This window comes from Quercus robur, chromosome 3, assembly GCF_932294415.1.
Source record: "Quercus robur chromosome 3, dhQueRobu3.1, whole genome shotgun sequence".
In the NCBI taxonomy this organism is placed as follows: Eukaryota; Viridiplantae; Streptophyta; class Magnoliopsida; order Fagales; family Fagaceae; genus Quercus; species Quercus robur.
In genome coordinates, this window is record NC_065536.1 from 22,452,892 (window position 1) to 22,469,343 (window position 16,452).

Consider the following 16,452-nt stretch of genomic DNA (forward strand, 5'->3'; position numbering starts at 1 on the left):
GAGATCAATAAGAAGAGTAGGGTTTAGTACGAGGGAGACCTAAACATCCAAATTATATGTCAACTTTCAATTATACATGTATTTTTTTTTTTGGCAGTATAGAAAACTACCACAATAAATTGTAGGTCATGAGTTTGGTGTGGTGGCTTAGGGATGATTGAGAATATTGCAAAAAACTTCGACATATATATATATATATATATATATATATATATATAATTTTAGAGTGAAGTTGATTTTCATTTGGAGATATAAACAACACATGTTTGAGATAAGATTGGGTCGCATATTTAAAACTATCACCTCAAATAAAAGCGACATTGTGGACTTACAAGATTGCAAAATCGAGTTAGGTAATATGTTACATCTTCCCAATTTTCGGGGGACTTATAGAAAAATTGACTTGTTCTATACGTGAGAAAGGGTTTTGGAATCCACCAAAGGAACAATAGAAAAAAGTCCAAATTTTTATTAATATCAATAATGCTGAAAAACATTTACAAACTTGGAGGCCTATTTAAGGGCTCCATAAAACTTGACTAACAAGAAAATATATTCTAAAATAACTAATAATTAATACTTAACCAACAAGAACCAAATTAGACCTAAAAAGCATTAAGAGCACCTAAAAACAAGGAAATAAATGCCCTAAACCTAAAATAACTTTTTTTACAAAAAAATACCAAAATTAAATAATTAAGAAAATTAAATTGTAGATTCTATCTTACATCAGACCCCTCCACTTAAAACCAACTCATCCTCAAGTTCATCTTTGAAATCTCCACTCCAAATTAACAAATACTTCGAATGTTTGTGCCCCTTGATCTTCTTTCCATACTTGCAACTCATCCATGGAATAAACAAATCAACATGAATTTCTTTTTCCTTGGTCTCATGTAATTATAGAGATTTACCAAATAAAAATTGATAATTGAATCAAATATATTAACCCTAATAAAATCCAAAAATTTCGGTGTATCGCTTACCACCAAAATAAAAGGATCTTGAGATTAACAATCATATGATTTCATTTCATTGAGATCCTTGAAACTTTTGTCTTTAATGTCCTCTTCAATTGTCTCTGCCATCTCGACTTCAAGATCTTTCTCTATAATAGGGTCTTCATTAATCTCCTCCACAATTTTTAATTTCAGATTCTTCTTCTATAACAATGTCTTCATTAATTTCCTCAAAAATCTCTATGTTTTCTCTGAGAAAAATATGTTTTTCAACATACAATTCTTCTCTTGATGGTGGAATATATGGTTCTTCAAAATAATTCAAGTGTGAACTTCTTGGCCAAAAATATTCTTGTTTTGTATACAACAAAAGTTCATCAAAATCCAAAGGATAATATTTGATAGCAAGCATCTTTTTCATCCTTGGCCATGAACAAATTTTTTCTTTACCTTATTGGATTCTATTAGTTTGTATTCGTTCCCACCAATGTAAAGCATACTTTCTAAGTTTATACAAAGCAAGTTTAACTTTTTTTCTCATCACAAATATTCTCATAGTCCAATAAATCTTCTAGATCAAGTAACCAATCAAGAAAATCTACTTTATAAAAATAACCATTAAAACTTAAAATTCTTTATAAGGCCTATATGAAATTTTCTTACCAATAGATTGTCCGTAAGTTATGTCTCCGTTTTAGTTATTCCTGTTGTTTCCATACTTCAACGGCGCCATCTTAGCAAAGATATATGTGAGTGTTGGATGTACGTCACGTAATACTTGCTATGTTTTCTGTTATCGAAATTGCTACCGTCTCATACATTAGCCACCAAACTAGAATAAGCCCAGGCTCTGATACCAACTGACGCGGGATACGGAAGTGTCAAGAAGCAAAACATGTTTACTTCTAGAAAACAAGAAAAAAACACATTTGCTTCTGAAAATAACCTCAAATCCACGAGGGTTCCTTGAATCAACAAGGAGAAAGAATTTTGGAATCCACTAGAGAAAAAATAGACAAAAATCTAAAATTTTATTAATATCAATAATACTGTAAGACGTTTACATACTTGGAGGCTTATTTAAGGAATCCACATAAAACTTGACAAACCAGAAAATATATTCTAAAATAACTCATAATTAATACCTAACCATAACAGGAACCCAATTAGACCTAAAATGCATTAAACCAACCTATAAAAAGGAAATAAATGACCTAAACCTAAAATAAAGTTTTTTACATAAAAATACCAAAATTAAATAATTATAAAAATTAAATTGTAAATTCTGTCCTACATCAATTACTTATATGATATTACGAATGTCTAAATCTATGGTTTGTTTCCTTCTTAAAAAAAAAGAAAAAAAAACTATGGTTTGTTAGTGTATTTTTTTTTGATAGTGAAAACATAACTTTCATTACTTAGGACAAACTGTCCATTACGTTTACATCCAATTGAATCTGATTTGCAATTACATTAGGGTAGGCATTCAATCTCATGTGCGTAGACATAGTAACAGGGCAGCACATATCTTGGCTAGGGAGGCATTCAATGTTATGGGCTGTGTAGTCTAGGTAGAAGATGCCCCCCACCCCCCCCCCTAATTGTTAGTGTTGGACTTTGATTATTTGTCCAAAACCATTCTCATATTAATATTTTTTTTTCTCAATTTTAGGTGAAAGCAATAAGAAGAGTAGGGTTTAGTACGAGGGAAACCTAAGCATCCAAATTATATGTCAACTTTCAATTATACATGTATTTTTTTTTTTTTTTTGGCAGTCTAGAAATCTACCACAATAAATTGTAGGTCATGAGTTTGGTGTGGTGGCTTAGGGATGATTGAGAATATTGCAAAAAACTTCGATATATATATATATATATATAATTTTAGAGTGAAGTTGATTTTCATCTGGAGATATGAACAACGCAAGTTTGAGATAAGATTGGGTCGCATATTTCCAACTATCACCTTAAATAAAAGCGACCTTTAGGAAATTTGTTGCATCTTCAAGTGCAGTTATATGTTACATCAAGTTAGATAATATGTTACATCTTCCCAATTTTTGAGGGACTTACAGAAATTTTGACTTTTTCTTTATGTGAGACCACCACCACGGCAACTAGGTGGTCCATTGCACTTATGAATGCTTACATGTAAAAAAAATATCCATGCATAACGATGTAATTGCACTAGCCCTGAATCTTGTCTATAAAAGAAATTCACTCCTAGTTTCAAAATTATCAGAGTGCTAAGGAAGTTTTTGAAGATACTAATATGGGGTCATCCATGTGTCTCTTGATATCTTTGCGCTTGCTCTTCTTCTTGTCGATTTTTCATTATCTAAATAGTTGTTCCTCTTTATCAACTCAGCCAGCGTGTAAAGATTTTGAGAGTTCTGCCTTGTTGCAATTCAAGCAAAGCTTTAAAATTAATGTGAGTGCTTCTTCTGATCCTTTTGCTTATCCAAAGATTTCATCGTGGAACTCTGGAGAAAGGAATGATTGCTGTTCATGGGATGGTGTCCTATGTGATAGAGGTACAGGTTACGTGATTGGCCTTGACCTCAGTAGCAGTCAATTGTATGGCTCCTTCAACTCTAGCAGCAGCCTTTTCCACCTTGTGTACCTTCAAAAGCTCAATCTCGCTGATAATCACTTCAATTATTCTCAAATTCCCCCAAGTATCAGGTACCTCTCAAACTTAACATATCTCAACCTCTCTATGTCTGCCTTCAGTGGTCAAATTCCACCAGAAATCTTTGAGCTCCCCAACTTGGTTTCCCTTGATCTCTCATTCAATCCATTGAAACTCCAAAAACCCGGCCTAAAAAGTGTTGTTGAGAACTTTACCAGCCTCAAACATCTTTATCTCAGTAGGGTGAACTTATCTTCCCCCGTACCTCACATCTTGGCCAACTTGTCTTCTTTAAAATCTCTTGGCCTAAGAGGTTGTGAACTGTACGGTGAATTTCCCATGGAGATTTTCAAGTTACGAAATCTTCAAATCCTCAATGTGCAAGACAATGAAAATCTTACCGGATATCTACCAGAATTCCACAGTAGCAATCCCCTTCAAATACTTAGACTTGCAAACACGGGATTCTCTGGTAAGTTACCAGATTCAATTGGAAACCTGAAGTCCTTAATTGAATTGGATATAAATACTTGCCATTTCTCTGGTTTGGTACCGACTTCTCTTGGTAACCTTACCAATCTCATTGTTTTGTCTCTCTCGTTTAATAAATTTTCGGGGCAAATCCCTTTCTCATTGGCCAACCTCACACAACTCAGTCAACTAAAACTTTCCACGAATAGTTTTAGTGCACAGACGTTGTTTTGGCTTGGTAAGCAAACAAAGCTCACTATTTTGCGCTTAGCGGAAACCAATTTATATGGTGACATTCCTTCTTCTCTTAAGAACCTGACCCAACTTACCGACTTTTCAGTTGGTGGCAATCAACTAACTGGTCAAATTCCACCTTGGCTTGGAAACCTTACCCAGCTAACTTTATTGGAACTTGGGGCCAATAAATTCCATGGTTCAATTCCACAATCAATTTATAGTCTTGCGAATCTTGAATATCTGAGTCTTGCCGAAAATAACCTTAGTGGCAGAGTGGACATGGACTCATTTCTAAAGCTCAAAAATCTAACTTCACTCCAGCTTTCAGGAATCGATCTATCATTCCTCAGTAATTCAACATTCAACGCCAGTACTTCAAAGCTTGAGCTATTAGGATTAAATGCATGTAACTTGACTGAATTCCCAACTTTTTTGCGTTCTCAACGTGAATTGGTGATTTTGTATCTCTTCAACAACAAAATTCAGGGTCAAATACCAAACTGGATATTCAACATAGGGAAACACACTCTCTCAGTGTTGGTTCTATCCTCCAACTTCCTTACAACTTTTGAGTCTTTCAACCACACTCCGCCAATTCTTCCATGGGATAATTTACTTCATTTGGATCTCTCTTCGAACAAGCTGCAAGGATCACTTCCAATTCCTCCACCTTCCATCTCCCACTACGAGGTCTCAAACAATAAATTGACTGGAGAAATCTCACCATTATTTTGCAATCTTAGCTTAATTGTAACACTAGATCTCTCACACAACAACTTTGGGGGCATGCTTCCACAATGCTTGAGCAAATTGAGCAACTTGGGGGTATTGAATTTACAAAACAACAATTTCCGTGGAATACTTCCTGGAATATACATGGAAGAAAGTAGATTGAGAGCTATTGATGTAAGTTATAATCAATTAGAAGGGCAAGTACCAAGATCATTGTCCAACTGCACAATGTTGGAGATTCTTCTTCTTGGTAACAATCAATTTTCTGACACTTTTCCCTCTTGGCTGGGGAAACTTCCAAGGTTAAGGGTTCTAAGTTTGCAATCTAATGGGTTCCATAGTGCAATTGGGAAACCTGAAAGTAGTCTTGATTTCCCCAAGTTGCAAATCATTGATGTCTCTTTCAATAACTTTACAGGTAAGTTACCATATGAGCACTTCCAATGTTGGACCTCCATGAAAGTTGCCAACTTGACATTTGACAAGGATAATGCTTATATGGTTGCAACTGCAAACACCCCATCACCTTATTTCGGTTTTGAAAATGATTTTAGTTACACCTTGGAAATGACAAACAAAGGCATCAAGACACTATATCAAAAGATCCAAGATCATCTTGTAGCTATTGATCTCTCAAGCAATAAATTTGATGGAGAAATTTCAAAAGTCATTGGAAATCTAAAGGGGCTTCATTTGCTCAACATATCCAACAACATTCTCACTGGTCCTATCCCATCTTCCTTAGAGAACTTAAGGGAGCTTGAATCTTTGGACCTTTCTCAAAATAGGCTATCAGGAGAGATTCCTCCGCAATTATTGCAACTCACATTCCTTGCATTCTTCAATGCCTCAAATAACCATCTTACGGGGCCTATTCCACAAGGTAAACAATTCTCTACCTTTGAAAATGATTCATATTTGGGAAACACAGGTTTGTGTGGTATGCCTTTGACTAAGAAATGCAAAATTTCTGAGACATTGACCCAGCCACCACCGAATTCCCAACAAGGTGAAGGGTCAAATTTCCCAAGTAAATTTGATTGGGTAGTAATAATGATGGGATATGGAAGTGGGTTAATAATTGGGTTTGTTATTGGGAATAGCCTGATCATAAGAAAGTTGGAGAGGTTTCTCAAGAATTTTGGAAGAAAGCAGTAAAAGTGAAAGAAGAAAGGTGGAAAATGAAGGAATGCAGCAGCTGGATTTGATTAACGAAGATTTTCTTCAGAGATTTCCGTCCATGAAGTTCTTTATTTCAGCAGATACATATCTATGAAAATCTACCATGTCTGTAATGTATTACGGTCTTATATATTTTGTCATTGCACTGTCTTTAATTTTTCTTTTGAACTTTCTTTCTTGTTATGATGGTATTGAAATACCGCATGTTTGATATCGTATATGTATGAAGGTTTGCAACTCTTATTAAAAAAATTATATATATATATATATATAAATAAATAAATAAATAACCACCATCGGCCACACTCAGCATCTTCTTCTCCATGAACCACTCTACTAAACAAAACCCTCTTCTCTCTTCAACTCCTTCTTCTTCTTCTTCTTCTTTGAAGCGCTCAATTCCAGTCTCCGCTTCTTGGGCCTCATGTGACACTCACAAGACCTCACCCAGAAAAGTTAAATAGTTAATAGAAGCTTGCAATTCTTGGGAAATTCTTTTTTTTTTTTGAAAAATCGATTTCTGGGTTCGGATGTGGTGGAAAAATAGAGATGGGTAATATATATTTTTCTGCTTTGTAATATAATATTTTTATTTGGCTACTTAGAAGCTAAAGTAAATTTAGTTAGAAAACGCTAGGCAAACTTTGACATAGTAATATATATAATGCGTTTATGTACACACAAAGAGACACACTGCACGATTTTCTTATAATGAGTGTGCTTTTCTATTATTTTTAAGATATGGGTCTTATGAAACATGTTTTGATTTTTATAGTATCTGATTTTTAAAATAATAATTCATGACCAATGCAAAATTAAGAATTTTGGCTTGCTGGGATGCTATTGGATTTAAGATTTGTGAGGTCGGTTGGTGGAAGTTACTAAGGTTTTTGTTGCTATTTATTCCTAGACATGCTTTCGTCTTGTGTGGCTAACCATTAGAATAGGCTGGCAATTCGAGATAGGATACTGCAATGGGTCATAAAAGGGGATTCAGCTTGTGTCTTATGCATAAGTGGTGCGGGAAAGAGTATTTACAAATTGTAATAAAATGATTAGAATTAACCTCTTGGACAATCCCAAAAGGACCACTTGCTTGATCTAAGATTGTGATAGAGCGATTGTTGTGTTTTGAGTGTTGTGACATGACTTTTTTGTATAAATTGTACACATTATTATAGCCTTGCACTAGTATTATTTCATAGTAGCTTGCACTAGGATAGTGACAAGATGATTCAAGACCACAGGAAACAAAATTGTTAGGCCTTGTGTTGGTCTATTCTTGGTGCAACTCATGAGCACTACAGGCCCCATAAAATGGCTGGCACAAATAAGAACTCAAGGTCATAGAAAAAACTTGCCTATTTTCTTAGTTATCGCTGAAACCAGCTTACTTTTTTTTTTTTTTTTTTTTTTTTTCTTTTTTGATAAGGAAAAAACCAGCTTAAATGATCCAACAAATAGTAAATACACAATTTCATTTACTAGTGGACATTGGCAAAAACATTAGAATTAGAACCATCCAAAGTGGTTCATTCAATGTGATTTCGTATGTCTTCTCGCTTCACACTTCAAATTTGGACGAATGCAGTTAGAACTTAGAACCAAAGCCTGTGTTTATTTGTAAAATTCACAAAGAGATAAGGTTCAAAACACTTAGCATGGATCCATGACAGAAGTCATTCTAATTTGGTCAAAGGACAGCAGCAGAACCAGGCCACATGTTCTTGAGTCTTAATAAAAATATAAACGCAGGGAATTTATAGGTTATAAAACTTGATGAAATCAAGAATGAAAACGTTAAAATTTGTCAACAATAGATGTAATTAATTTTCAGAGAAGTGCCTATTGTCATTATCGACCTAGATTGTTCATAAAAAATAAACCTGTCAAGGGCAGCCTTACTATGATCAATGACATTAGGTTCAGAAACTAACTTTTGTAGTGATACCATTACCATCCCTCCATTTCAATGGCTTTATAGATCCAAAAAAAGGAGGCATAACATTCAGATATTAAATCATAGCAATAATAACAGGACTGGAATTATATTAAGCAGTGGAAACGGAAAACAGGCATACATACTTTCACAGTGCATAGAGATATCTTAATGAAAATATGCATAAATATTTGATAAATGATTGCTAATGGGTAGTGGCTGTTAAAGTAATGAGTTCGCCATACCTTGCGAAATCCTCAAAAAACATCATTGAAACTGAGGTGAGGATGAATAGATACATTTGATTAAAGGAGAAGCCTTTTTTTTTTTTTTGTTGCTGAGAACTCAGAAAAATTTTCAATGGTGGTCAGGGGGTTTGCAAAGAGAAAATCCAGGGAAATCCTATTCTTCAAGAGAATTGGAAGTTGAAGGGCATGAAAGTCTATAAATTCAACACTTGGTTTTCTAGACTGTAGAGTTTTGACAATTTTATGTGCTTACCCATAAAACGATAGACAGAATTTATGAGTGAGTTACTAGCTAATCTGTCACATATTTTTGTAGATATTCTTACCAAATTTTCCTTTGAACACTTTAAATGTGGACGTGGACCACTCCAGGAATTTATAGAAGCTGCGTCAAGTTTGCTTTGCTATAATCCTTTTGGTTTGCAAATACTCTATTTTTTCCTTATATTTAGAAAGAGAGAGAGAGAGTACAATATTTTCAATAGTTTATCATATTTGTAAATTAGCTTTTGAGGCCTTGTTCATCATATTTGGCACCGAAAGGAATTCTCTAATTCATAGTGGTACTCTGTTAGAACAGAGGAGACCATAGTGTAGGATATGTAGGAAGTTCAAGCTAGGGTGGAAGCCAAATGGTGCTACTGCAACTCAATCCTTCGCAAGGCTATATGTTGTATAGGGGTGTTTCCTCACTGTAATTATTAAGCCTTCTTATCAGTAGGATGTGACAGTGATTTTGGTTGTTGTTTCAGATAGTTTATTGCGGGTTGATTTGTGTTGGATTGGTTATATGTGTACTGCTTGTTGTACTGTGTTCCTTTGTTAATAAAAAATTTGTCCATCCAAAAAAAAGTATCATTTCTTTCTTACATGACTGCTTGGCTGCTGCTTGGACTTATATGAAAGAACTTGTTAATATTACTAATTGGATTTTAATTTGGAGTTAAAAATTCATCTTACACGGAACCTTCCGCCATAATACTTGTTCTTGTGGCAAAGATGATGTACCTGTACACGGACCATCTGAGGTGATTGTTGGTGTTTTGGGAGGAGGCAACTGGGTCATATGCTATGTCAAGCAGCTTCACAAATGGCTATTAAAGTAATGGTTTTGGATCCGCTTGAGAACTGCCCTGCAAGTGCACTTTCATATCATCATATGCTCTGAAGCTTTGATGATAGTGATACAGTTCGTGAATTTGCGAAAAGGTTCTATTGTTATGAGATTGATGATATTTTTTTTGTTTTTTTATAGTCAATAGTTTTTGCAAGTATATGCTTTTGTTATAATTTGGTAATAATATGTCTATGTTCTTGGTAGATATATTGACTGTTGAGCATGTTGATGTTGCAACCATGGAGATGCTTGAGCAACAAGGAGTGGAATCACAACCCAGAGCCTCAACTATTTGAATAATTCAGGTATGCTTTCCTTTGACTTTGCCATTTGGTTATTGACCGCGGTCTTGCAAAATATGAGAAAATAAGAAGTTGAATGAAATCGTTTCCTTATGCACAAAGCTTTTTTTCCTTTTGAGGAAATGCATTCTGTTTTATAAAATCACAAAAGTGGGTCCTTGTGGATTTTGGTGCTACTTTAGATGCCCACCTTCCCTTAATCTTAGGTTTTCGTTCAAGTACTTTTCTGTTATAGGAAGTGTAGAAATGTCAGGGGTTACTTTATTCCCCTGTTGTCATTCGTAACACAAGGACACAATGGAACTGGCATTTTAGAGCTAATTTTGACTGTTTCTTTGTAGTTAGACTATGCTTTTAAGTAATCCCTTTTCAACCTAAGATTAGTTAGCTATCTGCTAGAATTTCTTTCCTCTCTCTTGTTATACTTAAATGAATAAGTTCATTCGTAATAATAGAGTGACTAAATTTAGGCAAGCTGTCAACCTACCACAACTGGGTCATATCCGTGTTTACATTGTCTATTTTCTCTTCATGGTCTAATCTTAAATGATGCAGAATTACGTGAGAAGCATTCACCTTTAGTATTTAGATGTTAACTTTACATCCCTTTACTTCTCATTAAGGATCTTTGATCTCTTGTAGGGAAAACATTTGTCACATAGTCAAGGCACCAGCTAATGTGTCATGGGATATTGGGAAACATGCTACTGATGTTGCCTACAAAGCTGTTAGCTCATTAGAAGGTGCTGGTGTGTTTGCAGTTGAATTATTTTTGACTGAGGAGGTCAGGTTGTGTTTTTGCTTCTTTCTTTGAGGCTGTTAAATGCATATATATATATATATATATATATATATACACATATATTTTAATAGCTCTTGATGCTACAATTGCTTCCTTTTTTGTTATCCTCTATATTTTTTCCTAATTTTGTTTCAGCATTATCTGCTTTTGACTAATGAATTCATGTTCCAAACTCTTAACAGATTCTTCTAAATGAAACGGCTCATAGGCCCCATAATAGTGGTCATCACACAATTAAGTCTTGCTACACGTCACAATTTGAACAACATTTGTGGGCTGTTATTGGTCTTCCACTTGGTGAGCCATCAATGAAAACTCCTGCTGCTGTCATGTACAATATACTGGGTGAAGATGAGGTGAAGAATTTCTTTTTTAAAATGAATTTGTTACCTGTATTTTTCTGTTTAAGCCATGTGGCTTGTTTTGTTTGAGAGAGTGAGAGAGATGATGGCATGAAGCTGAAAGTCATTTGTTTCTTTCAGAACATATTTCTGTAACATACTTTCACTGAAAATAATCTGCTTGAAGTTTGTTGAAGTTGCAACTAGAATTAGGTATAAGTCTGTGCTTGAGCTTGATGACTTTGTGTACCATTATGAATAACAAAATTTTAAGAAATTACAATTAATACAAATCTAACGTTCCATCTGTCCTGGTCCTCATTAACTGGTTTTCAGTTCTGAAATTATTTTATCTTGGAAAACTTGTTAATGTTAGTAAAAAAAGTAAATTGGAACATCGATATATACAATATGTTTGAAATGTATTTATTCAGCATAACTATCTTTCACTACCCCCTCCCCCCACATGTCAACTGTCTCTCTCTTGTATCTATTTATTTATTAAATTTCAGGGGTGAGCCTGGTTTATTTTAGGGCATTGAGTATTCCTGGGGCTACTGTTCATTGGTATGACAAGCCAGGTATGTGAATTTCATTTTCCTCTCTCTCTCTCTCTTACACACACACGTGCGCACACACATTACTTGACCTTTACCTCATACTCGACAATTTCCCGCATTGCCCTAATGACTTGGCAGAAATGTGAAAGCAGAGAAAGATGGGCCATGTCACAATTGTTGGGCCTTCCATGGGTGATGTGGAAGAACGATTAAAATCAATTCTGAGGGAAGAAGGTTCTGATTGTCAGTCTGCACTCTGCAGGTAATTGCACTAGGGTCTTCTCATATATATTTACTGAATGTCCTGATGCTGGTTAACCAAAATTAAAGCAAGTTTTCTCTAGGAGGCACAAATGTTTTTGGAAGGTGCAGTGAGATGTTTGCATCTATGCTATCAATTAAATTTGACTTTGGTGCATCTTTTTGGAGCATACTTTCCTTAAGTCAGTGATTGCCTCAATTGAATTTATTTATTCAATGTTTTACATTTTCTTACATAAAAATATTCCTACACGTTACACCCACACTACGTGGGGTAGTTTCCAGAATAATCAGCACTAATGCTACTTTAAATTTTCAGGCTATGAGCTTTGGGTTATTATATTTTGCATAAAAAAAAAAGTCTTTACTTTGGCTTAGGATGGAAAAGTGACAGTATAGGGAGGGAAATTACCATAAGATTTTATTTTTAAGAGGCATGGATTCTCAACCGTTTGGAGATTACAATTTATCATTTCCATTTAAAAAATTGATTTAATTCTCCTTTTACCAAGATATTGAGGCTGTCAGCCTCTTCTCATTTATGATTTTTACTCTCTTGTGGGGTGAGGGATCCCCAATCTTTCATGTAGCTATACCCTTATTATGTTGATAGTTGCAAGTGATTTCCTTTTGTTTGAAGTTTACATGCCTTAAGTTTTGATTTAGAAAGTTCGTTACACTCAAATTGTGTTTATGTTGCTCCCATTCTGAATGCAGTAACACCACGTGTTGGGATCATTATGGGTTCTGATTCAGGTCTTCCTGTTATGAAGGATGCTGCAAGGATTTTGAATATGTTTGGTGTGCCTTATGAGGTTGACTTCTAATGAACTACAGGGTCTGTTTTGGAATTCAGGAGTTATTGATCATTAAATTCTATTTTCTTGTATATTTCAATTCTACCTTAACAAATTATAATATGCTGGTGAAAATAGTTTCAGCTCACCGGACCCCTGAAATGATGTTTTCTTATGCCTCATCTGCCCTGGAGAGGCATTCAGATTATCATTGCTGGTGCAGCCCACTTGCCAGGCAAGTTTATCTGATCTATGCTCCATATATGTTTTCTCAGTTGCTTTTAATGTCTCACTGAAATTAATTGAGCTTTGTTGTGACTTGCAGGTCACTCACTCCCGTGCCTGTTATTGGTGTCCCCGTGCGTGCTTCTGCATTGGATGGACTTGATTCACTCCTGCCCATTGTGCAGGTATATTATTTTCTTCTAAATTATTACATTTATGGGATGGGTAAGTGTTGTAAAGATCCAGTTTCCTGTGAATACAATATTAGTTCTAAAAGACTAGGACATTTAAATTGGATGTCTGAAATTCTGGAGTCTTACGGATGCCCTTTTTCTGGTTTTTATAGTTGCTTATCCTTGATTAATTAATGTGTTTGCTTTATTTGATGAGAGAAATTCTATTTTAATTCTTCAGGATGCGTTTTCTTGCATAGAGAATTACTATTATTCTTTTAATGTTATTTACTATTACCACATATATTTCCTTGGCACAAATACTACTGAAATTAAGGCAAGTTGATGGAGGCAATAATTAATAGGTGCCTGAAACCAAAAAAAAAAAAAATAAAAAAAAAAAAAAAATAAAATCATGGGTGCTGAATATCTATGGCACTGAATTATCATAGGTGCTGAATTTCTATGTAGCCAAAAAAAAAAAAAAAAAGTCATTGGTGCTGAATATCTATGGCACTAAATAATATCTGAATGGCACCTACCAAAAAACAAAAAAAGATCTGAATGGTGGAAGTATGTGGATGCTTGCTTAATCATGTTGAGATTTGCACAATGAGTTTCATTGCCTTAAAATATTGTCCAATTTTAGAGCCTCAGAAAAGATACTGCTTCATTAGTTATCTCAAGTTCATATTTGATTTCTAATTACACTTTTTTTTTTTTTTTTGGGTATTTGATCGGTAATTAAGAAGCTTTATTGAAAAAGGAGAAATAAGAAATACAGCAAAGGAAACAGCTTCCTTGGTACACAGATAGTGTACAAGGAAAATTTGATCACCACAAAGTCCTAATTTTTATATATTCTTTTGATGATTATGCAGATGCCAAGGGGTGTTCCAGTTGCAACAGTTGCAATAAACAATGCTACCAATGCAGGTTTGCGCGCAGTAAGGATGATGGGGATTCGCGATGCTGACCTATTGGCAAGGTGGGTTTTTTCTCTCTTCCCTCTCTGGAAGTAATACAAAATTGTGTTGGGTATGAAACCAAGAAAAAAAGAACGTTAGGTGATAAGTCTTGCATGAGCTGATTCTGGAATAATATCCTTTGCAAGATGAGCCAGTATCAAGAAGACACAAGAAATGATGTCTTGAGAAATGCAGAGAAGCTTAAAAAGGATGGTTGGGTGTCTTATTTGAATCCATAAGTACTTAACTGCTTTGCTAGCCATATGCATGATTTTTGTGAGTTTAACACACTATGGAAGTTCAAGTTTGGAGAACATATTACCACAGCTAAACTTGGAATTAACTAAAGGATATGTCCAATTAAGGCATCAAGTGGATCAATATATTGTAGGGAATTTAACCAAAATCCCAACCTGTGAGAAACAAAAAAAAAATAGAGAAAACACACGCCAAAGAAGAACAATCACACGCACAAGACAGTATTTACGTGGTTTGGCAATTTGCCTATGTCCACGGAGTTGCAGGGATTTCACTATTATCAGGGAAGAATACAGAGTACAAAAATTGCGGCTACAATACTTTTTTCTCTCACCCTCAAGAATGTGGCAACAACAACCTACAATCTTAAAAACCCTAATCACTGCAAAGTCGGTTTATATATATGAAATGGGCCTAAAAATTGTGGCTACAATACTTTTTTCTCTCTCCCTCAAGAATGCGGCAACAACAACCTACAATCTTAAAAAACCCTAATCACGGCAAAGTCGATTTATATATATGAAATGGGCCTAAAAATTTTTCTCCGGGGGCATTGCCCCTGAACCACCAAAGGCTTGTCCATGAGCGCTCCGACTTAAGTATGTCAACCCAAACCTCCGCTCCATAGACTAAGCCTCAGTAAATCTCCCATTAAAAACCACGCAATATTATTCAGGTCAGGTCATCAAACTAGATCAAATAAAACTAGACTCCACAAAACCCAACAAATCTTCCACTTGGAGACTAGTTCAATCACCAACATCAAACCGCTATCCTCCAAGAAACAATCCCTCATCCCTGCAACTTATCCTCCTGTCCTCAAGCTAGAAGACCAATTGAAACTGCGCACAACTTCAACTTCTCAATAATGACACCCTTAGTCAACATGTTTGCCAGGTTCTTAGATCCACAAATCTTCTTAAGTATTACCAGCTTATCTTCAACAAGGTAACGGATAAAGTGGTATTTTGTCTGTATATGCTTCGACTTTGAATGAAAAGCCGAATTTTTGGCAAGAAGGATTGCACTCTGACTGTCACTGTGTAGAATGCCCATCTTTTGCTTCTTACCCAATTCATCTAAGAAACCATGTAGCCAAATCATCTCCTTTCCAGCTTTAATTGCTGCAACATATTCAGCTTCTGTAGTAGACAAAGTAACAATCTTCTGTAGATTTGAAGCCCATGATATAGCTGTATCACCCAAAGTAAAAACAAACCCAGTAATACTCTTTCTACTATCAATATCACAAGCAAAATCAGCATTTACATAACCTTGCAGTTTCAAACTTGCACCTGTGAACCAAAGACATTTATTTGATGAACTCTTCAGATATCTCAGAATCCACTTGACTGCCTCCAATGCTACTTTCCAGGCCTACTCATGAATCTGCTCACAACTCCTACTACATATGCAATGTCTAGCCTTGTACACACCATAGCATACATCGAGCTGCCAATAGCTGAGGCATAGGGCACCTTGCTTATATGGTCCCTTTCTTCTTCTATCTTCGGTGACTGTCCTTTGCTTAGTTTGAAATGACTACCTAAGGGTGTGCTCACTGGTTTAACTTCATTAATTTTGAACCTGTTGAGAACTTTCTTCACATACTTTGACTGTGAAAGCTTCAATGTACTATTAGCCTTGTCTCTAATGATTCTCATACCAAGGATTTACTTTGCAGCTCCCAAATCCTTTATTGCAAACTGTTTGGACAATGGCTTCTTCAGATTATTAATCTCCTCAATGCTAGACCCTGCAATAAGCATATCATTCACATACAACAGTAATATGATGTAAGAATTGTCAAAAGACTTAACATAGTAACAATGATCAGCTTCACATCTCTTGAACCCAATTCTAAGCATAAAACTGTCAAATTTCTTGTACCATTGTCTAGGAGCTTGTTTTAGGCCATACAAGCTCTTTCTCAGTTTGCAGACTAGATTCTTTTGTCCTTGAGCAATGAACCCTTCTGGCTGAATCATATAAATGTTTTCCTCTAAGTCACCATGAAGGAATGCTGTCTTCACATCTAATTGCTCAAGATGTAAGTTTTCTGTAGCCACCATTCCCAGTATCAGTCTGATTGTTGACATCTTCACAACTGGAGAAAATATCTCTGTGTAGTCAATGCCTTCCTTTTGCTAGAATCCTTTAACAACTAATCTGGCCTTGTAATGTTTGCTACCATCATGTTCATTCTTTATTCTGTATACCCACTTGTTGTGCAAAGCCTTCTTTC

At 35.2% G+C, this 16,452-nt stretch overlaps 2 protein-coding genes and 1 long non-coding RNA gene across 9 annotated transcripts in view; all 3 read left to right on the forward strand.

Moving 5' to 3' along the window:
• The first annotated feature begins 3,152 nt into the window (after positions 1-3,152).
• LOC126717496 (receptor-like protein 7) overlaps positions 3,153-16,452 on the forward strand; it is a 155,575-nt gene continuing 142,275 nt past the window's right edge. Inside the window, exon 1 of one of the 5 annotated variants that reach the window (XM_050419252.1) lies at positions 3,153-3,496. In XM_050419252.1, coding sequence (XP_050275209.1) covers positions 3,235-3,496 — 262 coding nt within the window. In that variant the 5' untranslated portion in view covers positions 3,153-3,234. Of the gene's footprint in view, positions 5,918-16,452 lie in introns of all 5 variants that reach the window. The other 4 variants (XM_050419250.1, XM_050419247.1, XM_050419246.1 and 1 more) reach the window with 4 other exon arrangements.
• Positions 10,829-11,781, forward strand: LOC126717506 (uncharacterized). The gene is made up of 3 exons (XR_007652626.1): positions 10,829-10,980; positions 11,478-11,546; positions 11,664-11,781. It is a non-coding gene; the product is annotated as an uncharacterized LOC126717506 (long non-coding RNA).
• On the forward strand, positions 12,295-14,041 carry LOC126717501 (phosphoribosylaminoimidazole carboxylase, chloroplastic-like). Of its 3 annotated transcripts, none has more exons than XM_050419272.1 (4): positions 12,295-12,624; positions 12,728-12,818; positions 12,909-12,993; positions 13,863-14,041. In XM_050419272.1, exons 1-4 carry the CDS (start codon positions 12,597-12,599, stop codon positions 14,001-14,003), a joined length of 345 nt encoding a protein of 114 aa, XP_050275229.1. In that variant the 5' UTR covers positions 12,295-12,596; the 3' UTR covers positions 14,004-14,041. The 3 variants fall into 3 exon arrangements, with proteins under 3 accessions (XP_050275229.1, XP_050275231.1, XP_050275228.1); XM_050419274.1 differs by having other exon boundaries at positions 12,295-12,601; positions 12,722-12,818; positions 13,863-14,040; XM_050419271.1 differs by having other exon boundaries at positions 12,722-12,818; positions 13,863-14,038.

What these genes read in the sequence shown, in the direction of transcription:
- LOC126717501 (XM_050419271.1), top strand. Translation starts at nt 12,597, where the DNA reads ATGAGGTTGACTTCTAATGAACTACAGG. An exon ending in GACTTCTAATGAACTACAGG is followed by an intron (nt 12,625 to 12,721) that starts GTCTGTTTTGGA and finishes TGGTGAAAATAG; the next exon opens with TTTCAGCTCACCGGACCCCT. An exon ending in CACTCCTGCCCATTGTGCAG is followed by an intron (nt 12,994 to 13,862) that starts GTATATTATTTT and finishes ATGATTATGCAG; the next exon opens with ATGCCAAGGGGTGTTCCAGT.